Below are 21981 nucleotides of genomic sequence, written 5' to 3'. Positions count from 1 at the left end.
GATTTTAAGTTAGAGGATAGAGAGGACCTTGTGGTGTTTTTGTCACTGTCAAATGTGGCAATGGCAAGCACTGCAGTGGTAGTTGAGTAGGCGCTGCCAGCTCTGTCAGGTCATGTGTGGCTTTGAAGGTTTCCTGCTTTGAACCTGTCCCTGAAAGGCAGTTTAGCATCCCTTTTGTGGAATGTGGTCCCTTTCTTGGTAAGTACCAGTTTCTGTAAGAGTGAGGTACTCCATATTTATACCTCTGGAAATATGGAGAACTGCTCAGTGTCCTTGCACATCAGCTGTGATTTTCAGCCATCATTCAGGGGCTATGTGATTTACACTGAATACAATTATCAGGCAGTCACTGAAACCACCAGTGAATTATCCTGGGATGGCATTGCCTTTCATGGCATCTGGCTGGTGATGAGTACCAGCCTTGGACTCCCTGGAAACAGAAATGCTGCTGAGCAATGGATCAAATGTCACACAGGGCAGCAGCACAGCATTCTCTGTTCTGACTGCCTGAGTACCTCAAACTTGTGCTGTAGCAGCCATCTCTAGGTTTAGAAGCAGTTTAGTCACTGTTTCTTAGCACTTCTCATGAGACTGGCAGCAAGCATACTTGCTATATATTAAATGAGAGAAGTCTTAACAGACATTTTATAGTAGTGGCTCTGGATTTCTGTTCTCTGAAGCTGACACTAAACTGGTCATGTGGCAGTGAGAGTTTTATCTTCCATCATCAAGCCTTTCTCCCACACTTAAAAGGATAACAAAACAATGAAGAGCGTTACTCTTCATACACTTCTCATTTAACTCCTCTGATTCTGCCTTAATTTGCTACCTCTGCATTGCAGTACCTTTACAGCAGAGGTTGAATGTGTAACAACCCAGCTGTCAGCAGTGGATTGTTTATTACTCTGGGGGTAGCACTGATTTTCTGCTGGACTTTGTGCCTGCTAAAGTGAGGCAGCAGTGAGAGGGGAAAAAATGAGACTAAATTCTCTGCTGGTTCTGGGGGCATCCCTACTACTGAGGTTTTGAGGTTGTGAGGTTGCTTGGCTGGCTGCCAGTTGCTCAGCTTGGAAAACTGCTAAGTTATTGCATCATTTTACTATCATCCACTTAAGCTGGGTGTCTGTGAGACATCTGATCTTAAGCCACCACTCAGACTTGATCTAGCAAGACTTTTTGGCCTTGGCCTCAGTCTAGTTAGACTGAATACTAAAATACGTTAGATAATAGGTATTTGGATAGAAACAGCTTCACAGTAAACAAGTAATATGGAAGACATACCATAGGGCTTATGCAACTCTCTCTTCTGTGTTCCTTTCCTTCACAGGATTTCCCCCTCTTCCTGGTGTTGCAGCAACAGATGGTGGCAGCACAATTGCTGCTGTCCTGGAGAGTGCCAGCAAGCTGGCAAACATGGAGGAGAATGATGAAGAGGAGGAGGTTAGTGTTGCCTGGTAGGATGTGTAAAAGTTCAATTGCCATCTCTTAAGGCATGCAGAGATGAGGCCATTGGATTCCCAGGTAAGGGTACTGAGGTGAAATACATTTCCCAAAATCTGAGGAGTACAGGATCTCAGTAGTAATTTCAGTTTCCTTTATAGAGTAGGAGAGACAGATGAGATGTTACTACAGTCAGTACCACAGAGTCTGTGAGTGCAGGGTTTGGCTCTTTCATAGCTGTGTTGTATGTAGATTTTATTTTCAAAGCAAACACTTGAGATCCTCACCACTCCTTTACATTGTTCTGAAGTACTTAAATCCATACTTTTATCCTGCATCCCAGTAGCTTCTTATGTTTGTTCTTTCCCAGGATGTTCAACTCTTACTGCTTTTTGTCAGGCTGCACCAGCATTTAGACTTTAGTGTGACTTCTATTTCTCTCTGGATTTGCTTGCTGATTGATTGTGCTTTCAACTGGAGTAGCTTTTAATTGAGAGAATTCCTGGATGATATTTTTTCTGCATGCCTCTGCTTTTTTAAAAATCACTGCCTTGTTGAACATTCTTTTTATTCCATTTATGGCTTGCATAGGTCAGCTACCTGCTGGCCTGGCATGGCTCATAAACCTCCAGTAGTTAAAATTTGCTGTCTGGAATGCAATGCTCCCCTCAAAAGGGATACCCAAAGGCTGATACAGTGATAACCATGGTTGTTGATGCTTGAGATGCCTCAACCCTGGAGTAGATTTTATGCATTTAATATGTATTTCTTCTTGTTCTGCTAGAATGAGCCTCTTCCCCAGGCCCCAGTTGCCAAGAAGCCAACTCAGGTTGTTAAACCAACTCCAGTTCCATCTGCTGCAGCTCAGGAGAGCTCTCCTGAGCATCTGAAACGAGCTGCATCACCTTCCACCCTGGACAAGGCAGAGTCAATGGATCATCTCCCTCCAGCTGGTGAGTGAAGTGCTCCACATGCAAGTGATTCCCAGTGCTCCACATGCAAGTTGTTTGCTCTAGTTTGGTGAAGACTTTATAATTTAGGTGTGAGCCTGTGAATGTGTCATAGATTTCCTTTGACAGGAGCCTCAATATGTGTGTGCTGGAGGGCAGACCCAGACCAGCCATGCAGCTTTATTTCACAGAGACAGCATGTATAATTATAAGGCTGATTAGGTTTTTTAATTAATTTTGATGTAACAAGATTCATAATGTTTAACTCTGCTCACAGCTGAACTCTCCATATACCCTCATTAAAGGGGACAGGTTGCCAGTGTGAATTATTCATTGATCTAATGGAGTTCCCTACATCACACAGAGTTCTCTGCCTGGTGCTTCACCCAAGGATTTCAGGCTGGCAGTGCAGGCAGGGCTTCATCAATCTCTACTCTTGCCTTGCTAAGGTCACTGAGCAGTTGTGTGTACAAGATGAATTGTACAGATAGTAAGGGACAGGCATCACCTCACAGTGTGGTTTGGGCACACACAGGCAGCGCTCAGGCTCTCGCTGATGCCTCGACTGTAATCCCATCCTCCTTCCCTTCTGCCCTGGGTAGTTCCCTCAGGATGAAGTAGAGCTGCCTGGATGAATGATGCGCTAATCTGGTACAATGTAAAGCAGTCTTATTGGTGTGGTTGTCCTTAATGTTTTGGCAAGGAAAGAAGTCTCAAGCACTAATAAGAAACTAAGAACAAGGGGTTACAAAGAAGCAGAGGTGAAACGTCTGAGTGGGCCTGCACATTGGTTCATTGGGTTCTTTTCTGACAAATCAGGGGAGAGGAAGGAAATTACTCCAGAGGATGCTCATAATATTTGCTGTTTTTTAGAAGTTAACATGGAGAGCTGAAAGTTTGGATTCAGCTTCTCCCTTGGACCAGTCAGCTGTGCTGGAGTCTGTCTCAAGCCTGCAAATTAGGGGCTGTAATAACTCTTGTGACACTTGTGAAGTGCTGTGAGGTTTTTTTGATGAAGGATGCTGTTCTAGAAGGAAGCTTGTTTCTTTTTTACTGCTTGAAATTGAAAGTGCCCAAGAAACAGTGGAGTGCAGTAAGGAAATGTCCTGCTTTGACATCTGTACTTTCACTGATCTTTTCCTGGCTGTGAACTGAACAGGGTAAACCTGTGTCTGGGACATCAGCAGTGTCAGATGAGTGAGTGTTTCTGTACAACTGTTTTTCAGTTAGGGAACAGCTGGAATTTCTGGAGAACAGGAAGAAGCAATACCTGAAGGCAGCCATCAAAGCAAAGAGGGAAAACAACCTCGAACAGGCAAAGACATATCTCAGAACAGCCAAGGGCCTTGACCTAAAGATTGAGCAGGCAAAATCTGGCAAAACTGTTGATATTTCCAAGGTTAGTAGGACTGGTCATATTCTGCTTTGTTACATATTCTTGGACATCTAAGTGCTTACTTTTCCCTGTAAGGGCTCTGAAATGTGGTATTGTTGTGTTGCAGCTGCCATCACCTCCTACAGATGATGAGGGTGATTTTATCTTTGTACACCATGAAGATGTCAGGCTGTCTCAGAAAGCAGATGAAGTTTATGCACAGCTTGTAAAATTGCTGAAGGACCAACATGAGGTGACCATTGAATATTTTTTAGAAATGTTTTGGAGTTTCTTTTGTACATCTCTCTGGGGTTTATTAATATTATAATCCCATCATTGTTCCAGTGGGCTTTTTTTCCTTTTAAAATTCTTTTGATATTGTGTGTCCTAAAATGGAGAATTTTCAGAGTTTGATTCTATGGATAGTTAAAGCCAGAGGGTGTGCTTGAAGGCTTGGGACTAGCAAATTATCACTCTTAAGTATGAGCACTCAAGTCTGAAAAAAGTACCTGAATATTAAGACTAAGACTAAGGTGACCATCATATCTACAGATCAGGTGATTAAAAAGTAATAGTGAGAACAGCTCAAACAGATGCTGTGCTTTGGACTTGAGTGACTCAGGAAAATGCCTGGATTTTCTTAAATTAGATTATCATCAACCTCAGAACTGTGCCAGTCATGAATCTGTGTGTGAGGATCACAGAGTGAATCTATTTGGTTTTGTTTGTGTTGACAGAGGTGTTTGCAGTACTCCAAGCAATTCATGCATCTGGGAAACGTAGCAGAAACAACTCGGTAAGACCCTGTGCCTGCTTTCAGTCATCCACCAAAGTGGGTATTTCAGTTTGAGTCTGCCTGGTCTCCTAAAGATGTCTCCACATTGCTCCCAGCCCTGGCTGAGGATTGCTCTATGCTCTGTTTTATTTTCAGCATGTGTAGGTTTTTTACTGGGTTTTTTTGCCTTTTTTCTATAGGTTTGAGAAACTGGCACAAGGTTGTAAAAAGGATATGGAGATCCTACAGCTTGCACGAGCACAAGGAATGGATCCTCCAAGCCATCACTTTGAGGAAAGAACCTTTAAAATGATAAGGTGTGGAAAAACAAAAGTATTTCTCAGGCTGGAATGACTTTCCTGGTCTTTTGCCCTTGTTTAGGGAATTTTGTGCTTCAGCAAACTTGGGTTTGCTGAAGGATTAGGCTCAGCATTCCTGAAAGGATGCTCTCAACAACTTAAATACAAAGAAGTTGTTCACTATCTTCTCTTGCTGATTCTTTTGTTTTTAAAATGCCTCCAGCTTCCCCTCTTATATTCTGTTTCTTCAGCCATTCCTCCTTCCTCTGTGTTTCTCCCTCAATCCTATTGCCTCCTGGGCTTGTTCCTGGCCGCAGAGATATTTTTAGCTCTGTTTGTGCTCTTCCCTTGCTCTGCTGTATTTTGTGGAGATGATCTCTGTAGGAGTGCACTGCTGAAACAGCTCTGACAAATAGCCATGGCATCCTGGTCTGGCAGTGGATCAGCTGATGGTGGGATGAACGTGCTTTGTTGTCTTTCTCTTTTCACAGGATATTTTCTGATCTCAACAGCACAGAAATGCACCTTCTTATTGTCAGAGGGATGAACCTACCAGCCCCACCAGGTGTGTACTCAAAAGGGCATGTGGGCTTTTTCCTCTGAGTAGGTAAGGAAAGTAATGAGGAATTAAATTTATCTTGAAGGCTACTTTAGGAGCCAGCACTCATTAAAACAAACTAACCATATTTTGGGTTTGTGCCCCCCCCCCCAAAAAAAAATTTGAAACAGTATTTAAAAAAAAAGCAGACAGGTGAATTAAGAGAATCTGGGTTCCATTTGGACAGAGAGAAGAACTTTATATTTTCCTGGGTTCACTCATAACTGGGTCATAGTTAAGGTTTCATTTTTACCTCCTATTTTGTTACAAGTGCATGCCTATGAGTTGCACCACTTTGGTGTATTTTGACCCTTCAATAGACGGGGTTTGCTCTTGCCAGTGTTACTGCTTTTAGCCCCTTGTTCCTGGGAGCTTGTAAACCACCTGTGCTAGACTGTCCTAGGATTAACAACATAAAAAACCCCAGGTGTTTTCCCTTGGATGCCAACTTTCCATGGGTTTTGGTTTGATGGGTTTTTCAGTTGTCAAGAGGCAGGTCACAAGTCCTACTGTAAAACAGTTGGATGCTCTTGAGAATCCTGCTCAACATGACAGCTGCAATGACAATGTCTGTACTGGCTGTTTGGATTGGCTGGTTGTTGTCTCACCCAGGTGTGTCACCAAGAGATTTGGATGCATTTGTGAAGTTTGAATTTCAGTACCCGAGTGCGGTGAGTGTGTCGTGGCTCTTCTGCCCCTCAGTCTGTCCCCCCTGCCACTGCATGAGCTTGTGAGGGCTCCAAGGAAAGGGAGAACACTTCTAGACATCTTGCCTGGATCTGCTTTTAAAGCAGATTTATTTTTCTGAGAAGCAGAGCTGCTGAGCGTGTTGGCTGCAGGTTTGAGTTTTGTACCTTTCTCTCGATGCTCTACACACCTTACCCTTGGCAGGGTGGTGTCTGCAGGTTCTGTGTCAGTGCTAAGCCATGCCTACCTCTCCCCCCTGAAGGCACAATCAGGCTCTTTCCAATGTTGGCCAAATTTCTTTCAGGGGTGCAAACACACCCAGCACCAGGGCACACAAAGTTGTTGCCAAGGGCCACCTTAGATGTGATCTCCCTAAGTCCTCTTCCCTTAAAAAACCAAGCTTTTAAAGGCATTGCATTTGAGCCTGTCTTAAAATTGTAGAAATTGATCGAAAGGATTATTTTTTGTCATCAAATAAATGGTGATTTAATTAGGAAATACATCTATATCTGGAGATAGGACTTGGGCCATGCAAGTTTCTCGCCCTTACTAATTAACACTTGTGTGTATGTGCATGTATGTATGTGTATGTATATAAGAATATGTATACACATATGTATTACTTATTTCCTTGGAATTCTCCAGTGTCACCCTGTTCCTCTCACCTTTAAAAGCAGTCTCTGGTCTGAAAAATACTCAAACCTGAGAGCTAGAAGGGCTTCTGAGGAGAGACTGACTGGTCTCTTACTGTCGGTAGAAATCCTGGGGCTTTGCTGCTCTCTCTGTAGGGCAAAACCAGACCTTGCTCTTGCAGGACTAATACTTAGCCCTGGGAGAGTGCAGAGCCTAGGTTTCTACCTCCCAGTAAATTTTGCAGTAATTCCACAAAAATTAATTCAGTTACCTGTGGGAAATTGGTGATGGTCAGACCAAGTTTGTGTTTAGGTTTGAGTGACTCGAGCCTTAATGAAGGAGTAACACAATTAGAGTGGCTGAAACCAGAGCTGGTCTCTATGAATAATTTTCTGGGGAATGAAAAAAAATCAGCATAGTTCCTTTTAATCTATTTTCTTTGTTTAAAGAAGAGCCAGATCTTTACTCCTTAGCCAGCAGTCAAATAAATATACCACCTTTCTCCTTCATAGCTGAAATCAGTTTTGCAAAGTAGCTGCAATAATTAGGCCACATTGTCCTTGTTCATTCCCCAGAGATTTAGTTTGTACTCTGCTTTAGGTTAAAAGTTAATTCATTTTGGTGGCAGATTGATTGTCAGGGAAAATAATAGTAGGGCAATTCCCTGAATGATTTGTGATGAATTCCTTGTGTAGCTTATTATTCCAGCTAATGCAGGAGGAACAGAATTACTGTGTCGTGGAAGGTGCACAGTTTGTCATGGAGTTTAACAAGCCCCAGTCAGTAACTTATGATGATTGGATTGAATTGACTGTGACTATGTAGCTTATCTATGGCTCTCATACTTAATGTAATGTTTTGCCTTATTCTTTCTGCAGTGTTATCCTTGTTACCACAGTGCAATCCAAGTATTTTAGTCTTGAATATACCATGACTGTTCTTATTTAGATAATAACCCCTAAAACCTTAAGTTTCTGCTATAGGCATAAAATGGAGCTGGCAATAAAAATGGTGACTAGTCTGTTTTCAAACAATACCTGACAGTTTTATGTGATGTCTGCCTCTTTTTTTTTTTTTTTTTTTTTTTTTGATAGGAGCAACCTCAAAAGAGTAAAACACCTGTAATTAACAATAACAATTGTCCAGGTGAGTCCTTTTTTTCTGGAACAGCAGGAACGATGTTGCACCTTGGGAATCCCTGGACAGTACAGGCTGGTGTCAGACTGTGAACCAGGCCAGAGATCCTCCCACCACCTTTTTTCTTCTTTCTTATGAAAGGGCTTGTTGGGGGGTGAAGTCCAGCTGCATTGGCAATTTCTTCCCCCTCATCCCAATATTAATGGTAGCTATTATGTCATGAATTAAACCAGTATTAATTATATTATCCAAAACACCCCTTCCCAGTCATTCCAGCCTTAACTTTTTCTTGAATATTTTGTACCTTTTTTCTTAGCCACAAACCCTGTTTACTTGCTGAAAGACCTAAACTCTAGTTTTAGCTCTCCATGTTACTTTGCTGTCAGCTCACAAAGGCTTGGTTTCTGCAGTTTGGTTTCTGTCCCTGTAAGGTGAGGGTGACATGAACTGTCCCACAGGGACTCATCCTGGGCCTGACTGAAAGACCCTCCTGAGGAGGATTCCTGTGGGCCAAACTGAGATAAAAGAGCTCTGAGTAGGTGCATGAATAGAGCCCTGCACACCATTTGACTCACAGCTTTCTTCCCCTGTCCTTTGTTTCACTTGCAGAGTACAACCAGCTGTTCAAGCTGAACATCAACCGGAACCACCGAGGCTTCCGGCGCGCAATTCGGTCCAAAGGAATTAAATTTGAAGTGTTTCACAAAGGGTGAGTGCACAGTTTGCTTCTATGCTAAAAGCTGAAAAGAGTGTTGGAGCTGAAATTTATGAAGCACAATCTCTAGCCAGCACTGAAGAGTTGTCTGTTACTCATGTCTGAGAGTTTTCAAAATGTGCCTGAGCTCTGTAGTTTCCTCTCTGGGGGTGAAGAAAGGCACAAATTCAGTGCAGTTGTTTCAGATCAATTGAGGATTAGTGTGTTAAAGGAGTTGGTGGGACTGAGAAAGCAGTGATTTACTTCAAGTTGTTTTGATTCTTACCCAGTTTGGTTTCAGTCATCAGGACTAGAAAATGTAAATATTCTGTGGAATAACTCTGTAGAATAATGAAGTGAAGTGACAGCAAAATATGAACAGCAGGAAAGCAGGTGACAGGTGATGGCAGAACTAGAGATATGTTCTTGTACTTTCATTCATTGGATCTTGCAATACTTCCTGAGCACTGCTGGCAGCTGCCTTGAGAGAGAGAGAGACTCCCCTCATCTCAGGGAGCAGGATCACAAGATGAGTGTTAACCATGTTCAGGGAGATCATCCTCAGATCAGGCTCATAACTGAGTTATTCAGAATAGGAGTGGCCTGTATTCCCTCGTCCCTGGTTAGTTGTGGTCCAAGACTGTGATGGGATGCCAGATAACCTGGTTTTTGTCTGGTGGCTCTTTGTCCTATTCCTTGTTGCTGTTACTGGGCCATGCAGAAATTGTCCATAGGTTTTCTGAGATGGTTTTCAAATTGCAGATGTTTCAGTTTGTGACCTGAAGTCCCACTGTTTACTCCAGATCATCCATTGGCATCTCTGTTGAAGCAAAAGTTGATTTTCTTTTTTTTTTTTTTCTGTCAGTCCTGACTGCTGTGTTCATGATCCCCCCTCTTTTGCACAGAGCTGTAAAAAGCTCAGAAGTGTTCACATTTATTTAAAATAAGGGTTTTATCACCTTTTCCCAGCCATCTCTGTGGGAGAGAGGAGAGGATGAAGTGATCCAGGCTCTTTCCTTAAGACTGTCTGCTCCCTGTCTTTTGTAAGACTACAAATGAATAATACTTTCAGAAATGCTTTTCTGGATGTTGTAGCTTTGAGGCCTCTGATAGCTCCTTGACCATCTCCCAATAATTATTTTTGCTCAGTAAGCAAAGGAGACTTGCTTCAGGTCATATATATTAAACTTCAGTTTAATAACACTTTCAAGTGAAAACTCAACAATGTATTTTTTCCAAAGGAAAAATCTTTTCTTGAGCCTCTCCTAAAAGCTTCTGAAGATGAAAGGGGATTTCCCCAGAGCTGTTTCTGAAGCCATAGCCTAGAGCAAGTTCTCAGTCTTCACAGCAGGCCCCTGGAACTGAGCAGGGATGAACCAGTCTTTATTGTTTCTTGAGTTATAAAATGGAAAAATGCTTTAAAAAATTCAGCAAGAATTGCTGATTCTCTGAAGTTTATGAGCAAAGTGCCCCACATGCTGCAGTACAATTACATAACCCTTCATTTTAAGGTGCTTGTGAAGTGAAGGAAGTATTCCAACATGTGAACTAAGAAACTCTGAACTTTCCTAAATTATTCTGTGAGTCTGCTGTGGCCTCACTGATTGAGAGTCTCCTGTTGCCACCAATGATGTGATCATGAGGCTCCATTAACAGTCTTTGAGTTTCCATTGACTATGTCAAGTCTTGCTTGATAGTATCTTAGTCTCTCTTAATGATAGTAGGAAGAAGGGTGGATGTTTTGGGGTTGTGGGGGATGGGTTTTTTAAGGTTGTTGGTTTGGTTGCTTGTTTTTTCTGAAATAGAGTGGGTAAAAAAGGAAGCTTCTGAAATACTGGAAAATTTCCAAGAAAACACAGCAGGTGTGGCCAAGTTATCTTTTTTAACTCCAGACTCTCCAGAGTTTAGTTGTTCATCAAACCTTTTGGAGAGTGGTTCAGGGAGATGCTTGGATGCAGGCAAAGAAATGCTGTGCTTTGAGCTGAACACTTCTGTGGAATTAGGGTGGTTTAGTCTTGGCTGTTGCCTTTTGGAGGAGTTTGTCTGGTAAAGGTTGTAACACCTCTCTCTGTGCAGATAAAGATTGACTTATTGCTGATTAAACTGTTCGACACAAGTGACTACAGCAGGAAGTTGCTTGTTTTCCTCACAGGATAAAAATGCTTCTGTGCTTAATTCCAGCAACTGGAAATCCTAAAATTACAGTTTTTGACTGTTAAAGCTACCAGTATGTAGGTGAATCAAAACAATAGCTGAAATGTTCTTATTTACTGAAATTGTTTTGATTTATCAAGATGAAACAGAATGATTCATGTGACTGTTTCCTAAAAGTAGTTTGCCAAAAGCAACAGGTGCCTGTGAAATGTTTGTTTTGCTGGGAGATGCAACTTCCTTGAGAATTCCTTCAGCCTGTTCAGTTAAACAGCCCCAAGCAGAGGATGGCCCTGTCCTGGCCACTGGGACCTCCTTCCCTGTCACCCTGGGCAGGGACAGAAGCTGCTGCCACTCCAAGTGCTGATTTAATTGGTGGTTTTTCTTCACTGCTGTCCTCATCTTTACCTTGGTTGTAAAAGAATAATTAACAAATGAGTACTTTCTTATCTTGTTCCTCGTAGTCTGGTTTTTAAGGGTTTGCCTCTGTGACTGTGGTGTGCAGGGTTCTAGGAGCATGTCCTGACCAGCCCTCTCTGGATGTGGGGATGGAGCAGATAGTGATAACCTCTGGGTTTGTTTTCTCTTCAGTGTTCTGACAATCTTTATCCCTCCACTTCTTTGGCACAGATCCTTTTTCAGAAGTGACAAACACGTGGGGACAGCACACTTGAAGCTGGACAAGCTGGAATCAGAGTGTGAAGTTAGAGAGATCATTGAGGTAGGTTTTTGGGATGAGGTGTGTTCTTCTGCTCAGTATTTCAACCCAAAGGGAAAATGAGTATCTGGATCACATAAATGTGTGAGTGCAGTCGAGTTTTGTATCAGGTGAATTTGATAACCTGCCTGGGTTGTGGGGGACCTGCTCTGCTGAGTTCCAGTCCTGGCTGTGACACTCCGAGCACTGCAGTCACCTGCAGGGATCTCAGTCACGCTCAGGCCATGGGCAGATACACTCACAGTTGCCTGAGGCTCTATAGTTTAACATTATAATTCCTATTTGTCCTAGCTGCTCTTCTTTTTGTGGTTATTTCAGGTTTTTGATGGCAGAAAGCCCACTGGAGGGAAACTGGAGGTAAAAGTGAGACTCAGGGAGCCCCTCAGTGGTCAAGATCTTCAAACAGTTACAGAAAATTGGCTGGTCCTTGAACGTTAGTTCTGTCCGAGGTATGAACACTGTGTCCAGAGGTGGTCTGGGCAGGACTTGACAGGGCTACAGATAAACTCTGCTTGAATAATTGAATAAAGGTCAGTGTTGGCATTGACCTAATTACACTGCTCTGACTTCAGTAGCATTCCTCTTTGTATTTGTGGTGAGGAGTTGACATCATTTCATAAATTAGGTTACAGAATCTCTGATTAGTTTGTATCTCAAAGATGCTGTTTCACAATCACTTGAAATACAGGGAGAGCTCCTGCTGTCACCTTTACTAAGAATATTATTTAGAAAATAAGTGATAAATAATCCTTCTTCCTTTGCTTGATCTCCTGAAGCCTCTGTGCTCCCTCTTCCTTAGCATATGGTTTCACTTTACATTTCTAAATGGTAGTTAAGCAAATAATCATCAGCTTTAGAGTGACATCACCTGTTTGGAAGCAAAGATGTGGCAAATGGTATCAGATTGTAGAGACTGAGGTCTCATTTCAATACAAGAGTCACCATTTGAGTATCAAAGGGCCTGTTTTAGTGGTTTCCTCCCAGCCAAGGAGGTCAGGAGGTCCTGTGAGCTCCAGTCAGGCTGAGGGACACGTTTGATGACCATACCTGAAATAACAACTTGGCCTCATGCCCAAGCACTTTCCATCACTGGAGCTTAATAATTTTGCTCCACTGATTTTCCTTGTTGACCATTCAGAACCTTGGTGTCAGCATTTTCCATATAATGTCTCCTTGAACTGTGAACATCTGTTCTGTTCTGCAGCAAGGAATTCTGATGGGTTTGTTTGTGTTGTTTTCCCCAGATCTGCAGGAATGTTGGAAGTCGTGGGCTGAGCGAAGGCAGGAAGATGCTGCTAAGCTGCAAGCACCAAAGATGTTAAATGAATGCACTACTGAACCTAATGTCTATTTTGATAACAGCCATAGTGCTTATTAATAACTCCAAGGCAAACGGGAAGCTCTGGGAATGCGCTGCTGCAGGGCTTGGGACCGGTCTATCCAAAATAGACAGAATTGCCTTAATGTGGGACTACTGATGTAGCACCAGGACGAATGTTACATTAACTATGCAGAGTGCTGTGGGAAAGGTTTAGCCCCCTGCAGCAGTGCCAGAGCTTTTTGATTAAGTCACAGGTAGGACCTTCACCAGAATTCCTATTCCCAAGTGTCTGAGCAGCCAGCATGGTTCAGTGAACAGTCTGCTCCTGCTTTGTCTGCCCTCTCCTATCCAGGCCTATTTGGTTTGGGGTCTTTCTTTGTTTCCTAAATCAGAGGAGAGCTCTCAGGCAGCAGTTCAGGGGTGCCAGTCCCTCCTCTGTGCACACCCTTGGCACATGAGGTTCCAAGGGCTGTCCCTTTCTGAAGGAAAGGCCCCAGGGCTCCCCAGCAGGTTGGTGTTTACAGACCTCTGTTTTTGTTCTGGCTCCCAGTTGTGTGCCGTGCTTGCTGCACTGCTTGTCCAGCGCAGAAGGGTACTGTGCCTTCATCCTTTATGGTGTTGGGGTTTTAATGTAAAAAGAAAGAAAAAAGTACACTAGACTCTGCTGCTTCCCAAATGTTCCTTGTATTTTTACAAAAATAGGCTTTTACAATTATTCCAGGTGATGGGGAAAATAGTCTCACTTTGTCCTTTAAGAAAACTGGATCGTGACTTATTTTCAGGAATGCTTTTTGATCAGCAGCATACAAGGAAGAGTACTAAATCTGTTCATGTTTTTAAATCTCTGTGAGCTAACAGAAACCAGGGATCTCCAAGGGCAGGATGTGCCTGTGCCAGGGATGGGCAAGCTGGGAGACAGAACAGAGTCCAGACAGGTCAGGCAGATCTGCCTCTGTCTTCCTGAGCAGATGAAGACAATACAGTGTTTAGTTTTTAATTTCAATAAATTTAATATACAAAACTACATGTTGAAAATAAAAATATAATATGCAGTTTTTTGCAGTGTTAACTAACTGAATTTTAAAAGTACATTTTTTTTCTAAACAAGTACTCATTTCTTAACAACATGGTAATTAAGGTCATTTCAAAGGCTATGGTTGAAGCAGACATGTCAGTCACCAGTTGATAGTGTTTTGCACAAACAGAATCCAAACCTAAAAGACTTCTGGGGCAAAGGAAGAGAAGATAAACATTTTTCACCTCTTTACTGCATTATTAAGCGTAACAATGCAACTAAAGTAACTGGAAAGCTGCTGCTGTGACAAAGCTGGAGTGCAGGCTCTAGGAGGAAGATTATTACCATGTTTTTGGAATGCTCTTCCAGCTGTGGAACCATGCCTACACCGTGTCGTGCCAAGCTGTGTCCCAGAGTGTGCAGAACCAGGGTGCAGAGGGATCAAGTGGCCTCAGTCCAGCTGGGCTGCACAGGCACCTCGGCAGGAGCAGGGGTGGGTCACAGTTCCTACTTTGGCCAGCAGGAACCACTCAATGAGCTGCATTAAGTCACCCACCCTGTCCCAAATGCCAGAGGTAAGGCTTCACTTGGATCTGACACCCTTTAAAGTGTGATAGTGTGCTCCCTCTTGCTGGCCAGCTTTTGTTTGTGGCGTTGGCCCCAGTTCCCTGGCCTGTCTTCTCCAAGGGCTGGGTCGTGCCAGCTGTTACTTGGAACATTGAATTTTTCATACTTTTGTTTTTTGAAAAGCAGCAGCCATTTATTCCCAAGTGCACTCTGTGCAGACACTGGGCTGCCTTTCCATAAAACATATCACTCTGTGCAGTTACCCTTCCCTTGCCTAGACAATGGTGTTGATTTGTTTAAAAACCAGAGCTTCAGTCTCACAGCAGCCTGGCACTTCTCTTTCTCTTTGCAAGGCCAGTGGTGTCTGTCACAGCACAGCCCAAGCAGGCCCTGCTGCTTCCCCCAGAATGGACGGCAATAGGGAGTGTCTGACACCACAAATGTTCACCATAAATTAGCACCTCTCTTCCCAAATTAATTCATTCTAGACAGGAGGAGAAACCTTCACCCCTCTTCCTGGGACTCAAACGAGCTGCTTTGCATGACTGGCTAAACAAACCAAACACCTTCTCCTGCTTACAGCTCTTGCCACTGGTTAGCAGCTTTCCATGGATACAGTAAGAACATGGAACCACATTTCCTCTGGCTGATGCTCAATTCCAGCTGCTTAATGCCCTGGCAGACACAAGCAGCTGCTCTCCTTACCAAAGCCCTCTCAGGTGAGACCAAGAGCACTGGGCTGAGGGCACATGTTCAGAACTGACCACAAAGCCTTTTTCAGCAGAACATGCAGGAACAGCCACTCTACACTGGTATCACAGGTAAGCTTGGACAAGGGGCTGCAATATGAAGTACAAGCTGGCCTGGGTTACATGACACTGGCGTTACACTACAGCGAACAGCAGGGAGGGGACAGAGCTGCCCTGGGTGGGAGTTGCCTCTAAAAAGCAGGACCTGCTGGGGACAAGGAACAAGATGGAGCTGCACTTTAGGGCTGATCTTTCCTCTGCTTCAGACAAATTTGTAAACAAGGTACAGAATAGCAGAGTAGTTGTAGGAGATCACAGAAACCTGCCCAAAGTGACAGACTTGTGGTAAATAGAGGAGAAAAGGAAACTAGCCTATTACACACACACAACTGCAGAGAGATGCCTGTCCTGCTCCTCTGGATGCACAGACAAACAGGGTTATGGCTAGGGAATCTTTCCATATCTCTCAAGGTCTTCTCCAAATGTATTTCAACCAATAATCTGGTCAAAACAATGTAAACATTACTTTTTAATGTCTATAGAATAACCACAAATGGCATTAGGATGAGGTCAGAATGGAGGTCTTGATTGTTTCTTACATGTCCATCTACAAACAGTACAAGGTTGGAATTTCACTTTTTATTTACGCCCCAGATCTTTGCACCCTTTGAGCATTTAGAGTACATGACTGTAAGTCTTTAAACATGAGCATTTTTCTAAACAGTAACAGAAGTGGATTAGCTGCAAGGATAGCATAGCCATGTTGTAGTATAGAAGCTGCCCTGATCCTCTGGTTGTTGACAATGCATAGAAGATTTAGAATTATGGAACAACTGTCCCACCCCCCTCCCCCCTTACCCAATAGTGTTAACAAAAGCTTAATTTTCCAGTTTTAAAGTGCAAATGATTCAGATACAACTGCTGCTGGAACAGGTCTGAACAGAAAATGAAGTCCTCTTATGAGATGTTTTCCAGAATATAAAAGATGAGCTCCATTATGACTGGCCCCTCACTCAACTGACAGGGCCCTCCATGAATCACTGGCACTAAGGCATTGTCCAGGTCATTCATGTATTGACAGGGCAGTGGCTGTCCATTGCTCCCAGCTTGATAACCAACCTAAAAAATACAAAGAGTGGGTTTTAAGAACAGGCCACGAGGCTGTGAGTCAGGGGGCAGGAAGGGAGGAGGAGCTGTGGTATCTCCCAGGGAAGTCAGGAACTTGAACTGGATCGAGCAGGCACTAAAGCAGCTTTTCCACTTGTCTTTGTGCTTTGTGTTCCCAGTGGCTGCCTAAGCAAAAGGAATCTTTTTCTGTTTTCTCAAAGCAGCTCCTTGGGATGAGCAGGACCTTCACACTTGCTGGCAAAAAGGCCAGTTAAGAATCTTCTCTGAGCACAGAGCAGGTGCTGCTCATGCCATATGGGGGTCAAGCCTATGTTGATTCAGGCTGGGCACTGGATCTAACAGATGTCCTAGAAGACCAAACAACAGCCAGCACCATCTGATGAGCATCTGATACTGGTACTGCTTCATCATTCTTCTGGTTTAAGTGTTGTATTCCTGTTCTGGGGAATGAACAAGAGAACAACCCCCCAAACTACCGAAGACTTACTTGATCTGAGTCCAGTGTAACACGCAGACCCAGCTTAGTCATTCCATCTTCTTTCAGCAGTTTCAGATGAGGACACAGAGCCAGACAGAAAGCTTTTGCCACATTTTCAGTCAGTCTGCTGTGATCAGCTGGGTCACTCAGACCACTGTGTTGCTCATCATTTTCTAGAAAAAACACCTGAAGGGAAGAGTCAACACAAGACATAACACTTGGCTTTTCTAGAAAATTTGGGTCGGATATCATTTAAACTTTTACAAATGAAGACTTAAGAATTAACTGTTCAAGGAAGCCCAGCAAAACCCCCTAAAGGCAAGTCACCTTAGGGAGGGGAAAAAAAAAAAACTTCAGAAGAAAGATTTAAATTTAAATAGTCTTCTGAAACCTCTTAGATCTGGTCAAAAGCTTTGCTATGGAAATTCACTATGTATTGCACATGGTTTTAATAAAAACCTGTTTTTAAACAGATACTAAGTTCAGAAAAATTACGTTTTTAATACAAGCTCAAAGATCTTTGCTTTTTTTTGTCACTGAACTTGTTTCTGTTGAGCCTAAGTGAACTGGGAAAAAAGGGCACATGGGGGCTGAGCTGCAGAATAAGGAACCTGGTTGCTCCTCAGCAGGCAAAATGAAACACTTAAAGAAATATTTTGACACCAGCATTTGTATGCTGGCAGAGTCACAGGCAACATCAGCCATGCAAGCAGTTTCTGCGTGATTTATGCCACAGCATTTTAACATGCAACGTTTTAGAGAAAGTAGCTCGAAATAACATTTCTAAAAAACAATTTATATTAAGATTTGTCTCCATGTAGAAAGGCAGCTTTTAAAACAAAGGCAAATGATACCAACTGTTCCTGTGTGTAAGGCAGCGAGTGTTGTTGTGGTCCCCCCCCGGTGCTGAACACCCTGATGTGAGCAGCGGTGGCCAGTGCAGCGCGGGCTGTGGCTGTGTCAGGGGGAGGATGTTTTATCCTGCAGGATGCCACTGTGCAGCTCCCTGTGCAGGCAGGAAAGGCACCACAGCCTCATGGGGAAGCACAGGCTGCTTTCCTGTGGTGACTGGGGGAGCAGCTGGCTGCAGCCCTGGCTGCAGTGCTCGGCTGACGGACCCACCTCTGTCCACCGGATGACTTTCCCGTTGGCCTTGTACTCGGAGCCGTGGAATATCTTCACACTGGTTATAGATTCCATGGATTTGCCATCAATAGGGCTCACAACACTGCAAAAGGGAGGGAGGAGGGTGAGCTCTGGCTCAGCACAAGACCCTCTGCAGAAGAGAATGACCTTGGAATCAAAGGGCAGTTCCTGAAAGGGGTGACATGCGTAACACAGGTGCAGAAGGACCTTCCTTGAAGGTTTCCAACAAAGCTTTGCAGCAGAGCTGAGATCCTGTAAGGGTCTGACAGAGTAATGAAGCATTTCATACAGGCTGGATTTTTGCTCATGTGTAAACTCAGTGTAGGCCATCAATACCTGAAACACAACTTACAGAGCCCAGGACTTGATTGCAGAACCTAAGATTGATCTGGAGAGCCTGAAACTACAGAAATATCCTTCCTTCTAGGTGCTGAGTCCTGAAATATGGAATCCATCACAACAGCACTTTACTGCCATAAATACTTCAGCTGCCAAATCCACCTTCCTTTTGGCTTAACTATCAAGTGTCCAAAGATACAGTTGATGTTCAGCAATTTTATTTCCAGCTCTACTTAATGCAAACTAAGCACCAACAGAGCAAAGTGACCACAATGTGCAGGGTTCAGCACTGACAGCTGGAGACAGATTAGTGGTTTCCAATAACTAGATATTGGTAATGCCAAAAAAAAATAATCCATAGCATTGCCAATATTCTAAATTGATGCCCCAAAGCTCTGGTATCTCAATTCCATTTTCATTACAATTAATTGCATCTTATCACACAAAACAGAGGTGCAGACTTTTAATTCCTATTGATTTGAAGATTCACGTGCCTTACAAGATCACTTAAAACTTCTAACAGGCACCAACGTCAAGTGCTCCTCTACTTACCCCTTATTAAAGTTTTTATCGTCTTCTACCCACTGAATGTGAACGTGTTCCTGAGGGTCTTCAGCATCTACTTTGCCACAGGTGATGGTGAAGTCTTTCATCTCTCTCAAGGCCTGTCTCAAAGAGTCCATGTTCTCAGCAGTTATCTGGACCATCACTCCATCTAGGGAACCAAGAAATCCTCATAAGCCAAGATAAGCCATGCCAAACAGAGCCTATACAGAAAAAAACAAACACCCTTCATCTGTTTGCAACAGAGGTTAAATGTTCACTTTAAGTATCATGGGCAGCAGTGCTCCATAAACCCACTTCTGAACAGTCACATTCCTAAAATGCAAACCTGCTGATGAGGGAAAACACAACAGTAAGAGAAGGGCAGCTCCCAGGTGAAGTCAGCTGTAGCAAAGTCCCCGTGAGCTTGCCTCACAACCTGACACCTGCTCTAGGTCACCCTCAGAAACCCCACATGACACTGCTCCATTGAGCCATCTCCTTTGTTGGCTCTGGAAGCAGCAGTCCAGCAGTGACAGTGGTTGAGAAGTCAGTGCTTGCCTGACAGCGGCAAAAGATACAGAATTTGGATTCAGAGAATTAAGGTTGAAAAGACCTCCGGGATCATCCAGTCAAGTCATTAACCCAGCACCACTTTGGGTGAATCTCAGTCATGGCAAAACTAACAGGAGTGAAACACTTCCCCATGTAGAGACTGAGTCCCCCTGTGCCTCTGTCTTACCCTAACCACCAGTTAGACACAGGAACGGGCACAATGACCTGCAAGCTCTGGTGGCAGTGGGCTGCCCAGGGACCCCACCCATGGCCACACACTCAGAGCTGCGAGCCTGGAGCTGCTGCAGCACCAGGAGCTCCTGCTCACCCGCGGGGCTCTGCCAACCGACTGCTCATGTGGGCACCTGGCATCCATCTCTCACCAGTGCAGGAGCACTGCTACCCCACTCCTGCCTGCACTGTCACAGGTGCAGGGACCTGACTGCACACTTGTGCAGCTCAGCTAGCAGGTACTAACAGCTTCCAGCTGGAGCACCCCAGCGGCAGCTCCTGCTGTGATACAGCAAACCAAATCTGAGAGGGACCAGCTCAGTGCTCTCAACCGGTCACGTTCTCATCTGCCCATACACAAGCACATAAACAATGCACATTCATACCCTTGCACACTGCAGAGCTATTTGGTAGCAGAGGAAGTTTAGCAGGGCTTCCTCTGCTGGTTGGTGGATTACACATTCTGTATTTCTTAGGCTCACAATTTCCTCATTCAACTCAAACCAGTGAATTGATCACAGGCTCCCAAGCCAAGTATTTAGTATCTTACCCTGATTTTCCTGCACCCTGTTTTGCAGCATCTGCACAAATTCCTCGTTAAAGGGAACTGGGTGTTTCTTGCTTAGAAGTAGGATAAAGCTGAAGCAGCAGCAAGACTCCAAGGCCCAAGGCATATGAGCAGAGAGAGTCCTTTTAGCTGCAGAGCTGAGCCAGGCAAAGAGAGAAGTGTGTTTCAAACAAGCAGTATCTTACCTTCCACTATACTGGTTTTGGCAAGGTAGCCTAAGGAGGATTTTAAAGCTCCACTGAACACAAAGAAGCTGGCACCAGTCACTGCAATAACAACAACAGGAGAGATTACTGAGGCTTTTGTCACAGCAATGCCTTACCCAAGAATCAGGTATCAGCTCTATCAGCCACAGAGGTGATTACCCTGAATCAGGACAAATGCTGCTTGGAATTATGGTGCCTGTATTGCACATCATAAGCTTGGATATGCAAAGGCAAATCACCCAGTTATTTTCTAAACTGGACCACAGTTTTTGTCTAAGTTAATGCTTGTACTTTATCGCTCTCCCTCTCCATGCCCTACACACCTCTGAGTTTCAGAATTACTAATTTTGGGCAACCAAGTACACAATTACTTCTAAATGCTCCCACACAGGTGGCAGATTGTGAGTGAGCTGTTTATGGATGACACTAACACCAACTCACCAGCAAGGCCACAGCTCAAAGCCACTTAACCTAAAGGAAAATTATCTTCAGTGACTACTAAATTATCTTCAATGACTACTAATCATGAAATTCCTGTGGGAAATCCCTCTTCTTGTCCCACAGGTGAAGTTAACAGAAGTCAGACAAGACCATCAGTCCCAAGTGACATTCCATGCCAGTACACCTGCTGGAATCACCAGTGATACTTGCAAACCATCCAAATCAGCCTCTGTCTTGTTCTCGTTTGGAGATTATATAAATGTCTTTCCCAGAAATGTCCCCAAACACAACATTTAAATTCTCAGCACACAGGTGCTGCAGCCCTCCAGCCTAGTGTAACAAAAATATACCCTGGAAATTAGATGGTCTAATTAAGGTGAAAATGAGAAGCTGCTTGAAGATGCATTATTACAATGCTGCTGTGGTTGGTTATTCCTATTGAACTTTCTGTGCTACTGAATCAAGTCTTTCTTTCACCTAGTGTAGGTCAAGCACAGGCAACCACAGCCTCACCTGTACATCCCATAAGGCCAAAGCCAGCTCTCATTACTAATGGAGAGGGGGTGCCTAAGCCAGTTCTGGCACAAAGCTGCCCAGTCAGGGACGCCAGTGGTCAGACTGATTTTCTCTAAAAAAAACTGGGTGAAACCCAGCCAAACCCAGCTGTAGCCAATTCACAAAGCTGGGGCAGCAACACAGGGGTCAAGCAGCCAAGCAGAGCAGCAGAGCCAGGGCTCCACTCACCTTTCCTGGACTGGTTGTGGATGCTGATGGCCTGTGTCTGGTAGTTGCCGTCGTCGTTCTGCACACACACCAGATGTGAGTCTGCCTTCTCGTTGAAACACGCTCCCCCTGCCAGCACGTGCTCGTTGGATTTGTTCATGGCTTTCATCATCTGCAAACACAAAGCTTTAGCATTTCCACCCAGCTCATCAAGCAGTTCATAAATAGGTGGTTCTTGGAGCAGTTTAATCAGAAGCTTCTCAAGTTCTCATATTCCATGTCAGGTTTTAGCATTCAGAACCATAAACTGCTTTTGAGAAGAGGGTTCAGGTCTTTTACTGCCTGGATACTTTAAAGTGCCATCCTGTGTGCAATTAAGATAAGTGGTATCTTAAGGGATAGCTGAGCTACAGAAATTGCAAAAGCTGTTATATCTACCTGGTTTTAAAAATACACAGGGAAAAAACCCATGAGTAAAACCCTGGGAGGAAATACTTGGCTTGTTTACACAACT

The 21981-nt window shown here is 43.8% G+C and overlaps 2 protein-coding genes across 5 annotated transcripts in view; one reads left to right on the top strand and one right to left on the bottom strand.

Annotated features, from left to right (window-relative positions):
• Positions 1-13830, top strand: part of CC2D1B (coiled-coil and C2 domain containing 1B) — a 28044-nt gene extending 14214 nt beyond the window's left edge. The window contains exons 13-25 of one of the 2 annotated variants that reach the window (XM_053984526.1): positions 1328-1440; positions 2225-2393; positions 3617-3789; positions 3893-4018; positions 4503-4561; positions 4741-4857; positions 5331-5404; positions 6050-6108; positions 7852-7903; positions 8504-8603; positions 11370-11460; positions 11776-11906; positions 12702-13830. In XM_053984526.1, the coding sequence (XP_053840501.1) occupies positions 1328-1440; positions 2225-2393; positions 3617-3789; positions 3893-4018; positions 4503-4561; positions 4741-4857; positions 5331-5404; positions 6050-6108; positions 7852-7903; positions 8504-8603; positions 11370-11460; positions 11776-11895 (1253 nt within the window). In that variant the 3' untranslated portion in view covers positions 11896-11906; positions 12702-13830. Of the gene's footprint in view, positions 1-1327; positions 1441-2224; positions 2394-3616; positions 3790-3892; positions 4019-4502; positions 4562-4740; positions 4858-5330; positions 5405-6049; positions 6109-7851; positions 7904-8503; positions 8604-11369; positions 11461-11775; positions 11907-12701 lie in introns of those variants that run through there. The other variant, XM_053984527.1, reaches the window with a different exon arrangement.
• Positions 13831-14503: 673 nt separating this feature from the next.
• Positions 14504-21981, bottom strand: part of ZFYVE9 (zinc finger FYVE-type containing 9) — a 58471-nt gene continuing 50993 nt past the window's right edge. For all 3 annotated transcript variants that reach the window (XM_053984525.1, XM_053984523.1, XM_053984524.1), the window contains exons 14-19: positions 21489-21639; positions 20283-20363; positions 18753-18915; positions 17838-17943; positions 16725-16901; positions 14504-16228 (exon numbers count right to left, since the gene is read on the bottom strand). In XM_053984525.1, coding sequence (XP_053840500.1) covers positions 16067-16228; positions 16725-16901; positions 17838-17943; positions 18753-18915; positions 20283-20363; positions 21489-21639 — 840 coding nt within the window. In that variant the 3' untranslated portion in view covers positions 14504-16066. The remainder of the gene's footprint in view (positions 16229-16724; positions 16902-17837; positions 17944-18752; positions 18916-20282; positions 20364-21488; positions 21640-21981) is intronic.

The sequence above is a fragment of the Vidua macroura genome, chromosome 9, assembly GCF_024509145.1.
Source record: "Vidua macroura isolate BioBank_ID:100142 chromosome 9, ASM2450914v1, whole genome shotgun sequence".
In the NCBI taxonomy this organism is placed as follows: domain Eukaryota; kingdom Metazoa; phylum Chordata; class Aves; order Passeriformes; family Viduidae; genus Vidua; species Vidua macroura.
This window is presented reverse-complemented; position numbering and strand designations above follow the sequence as displayed.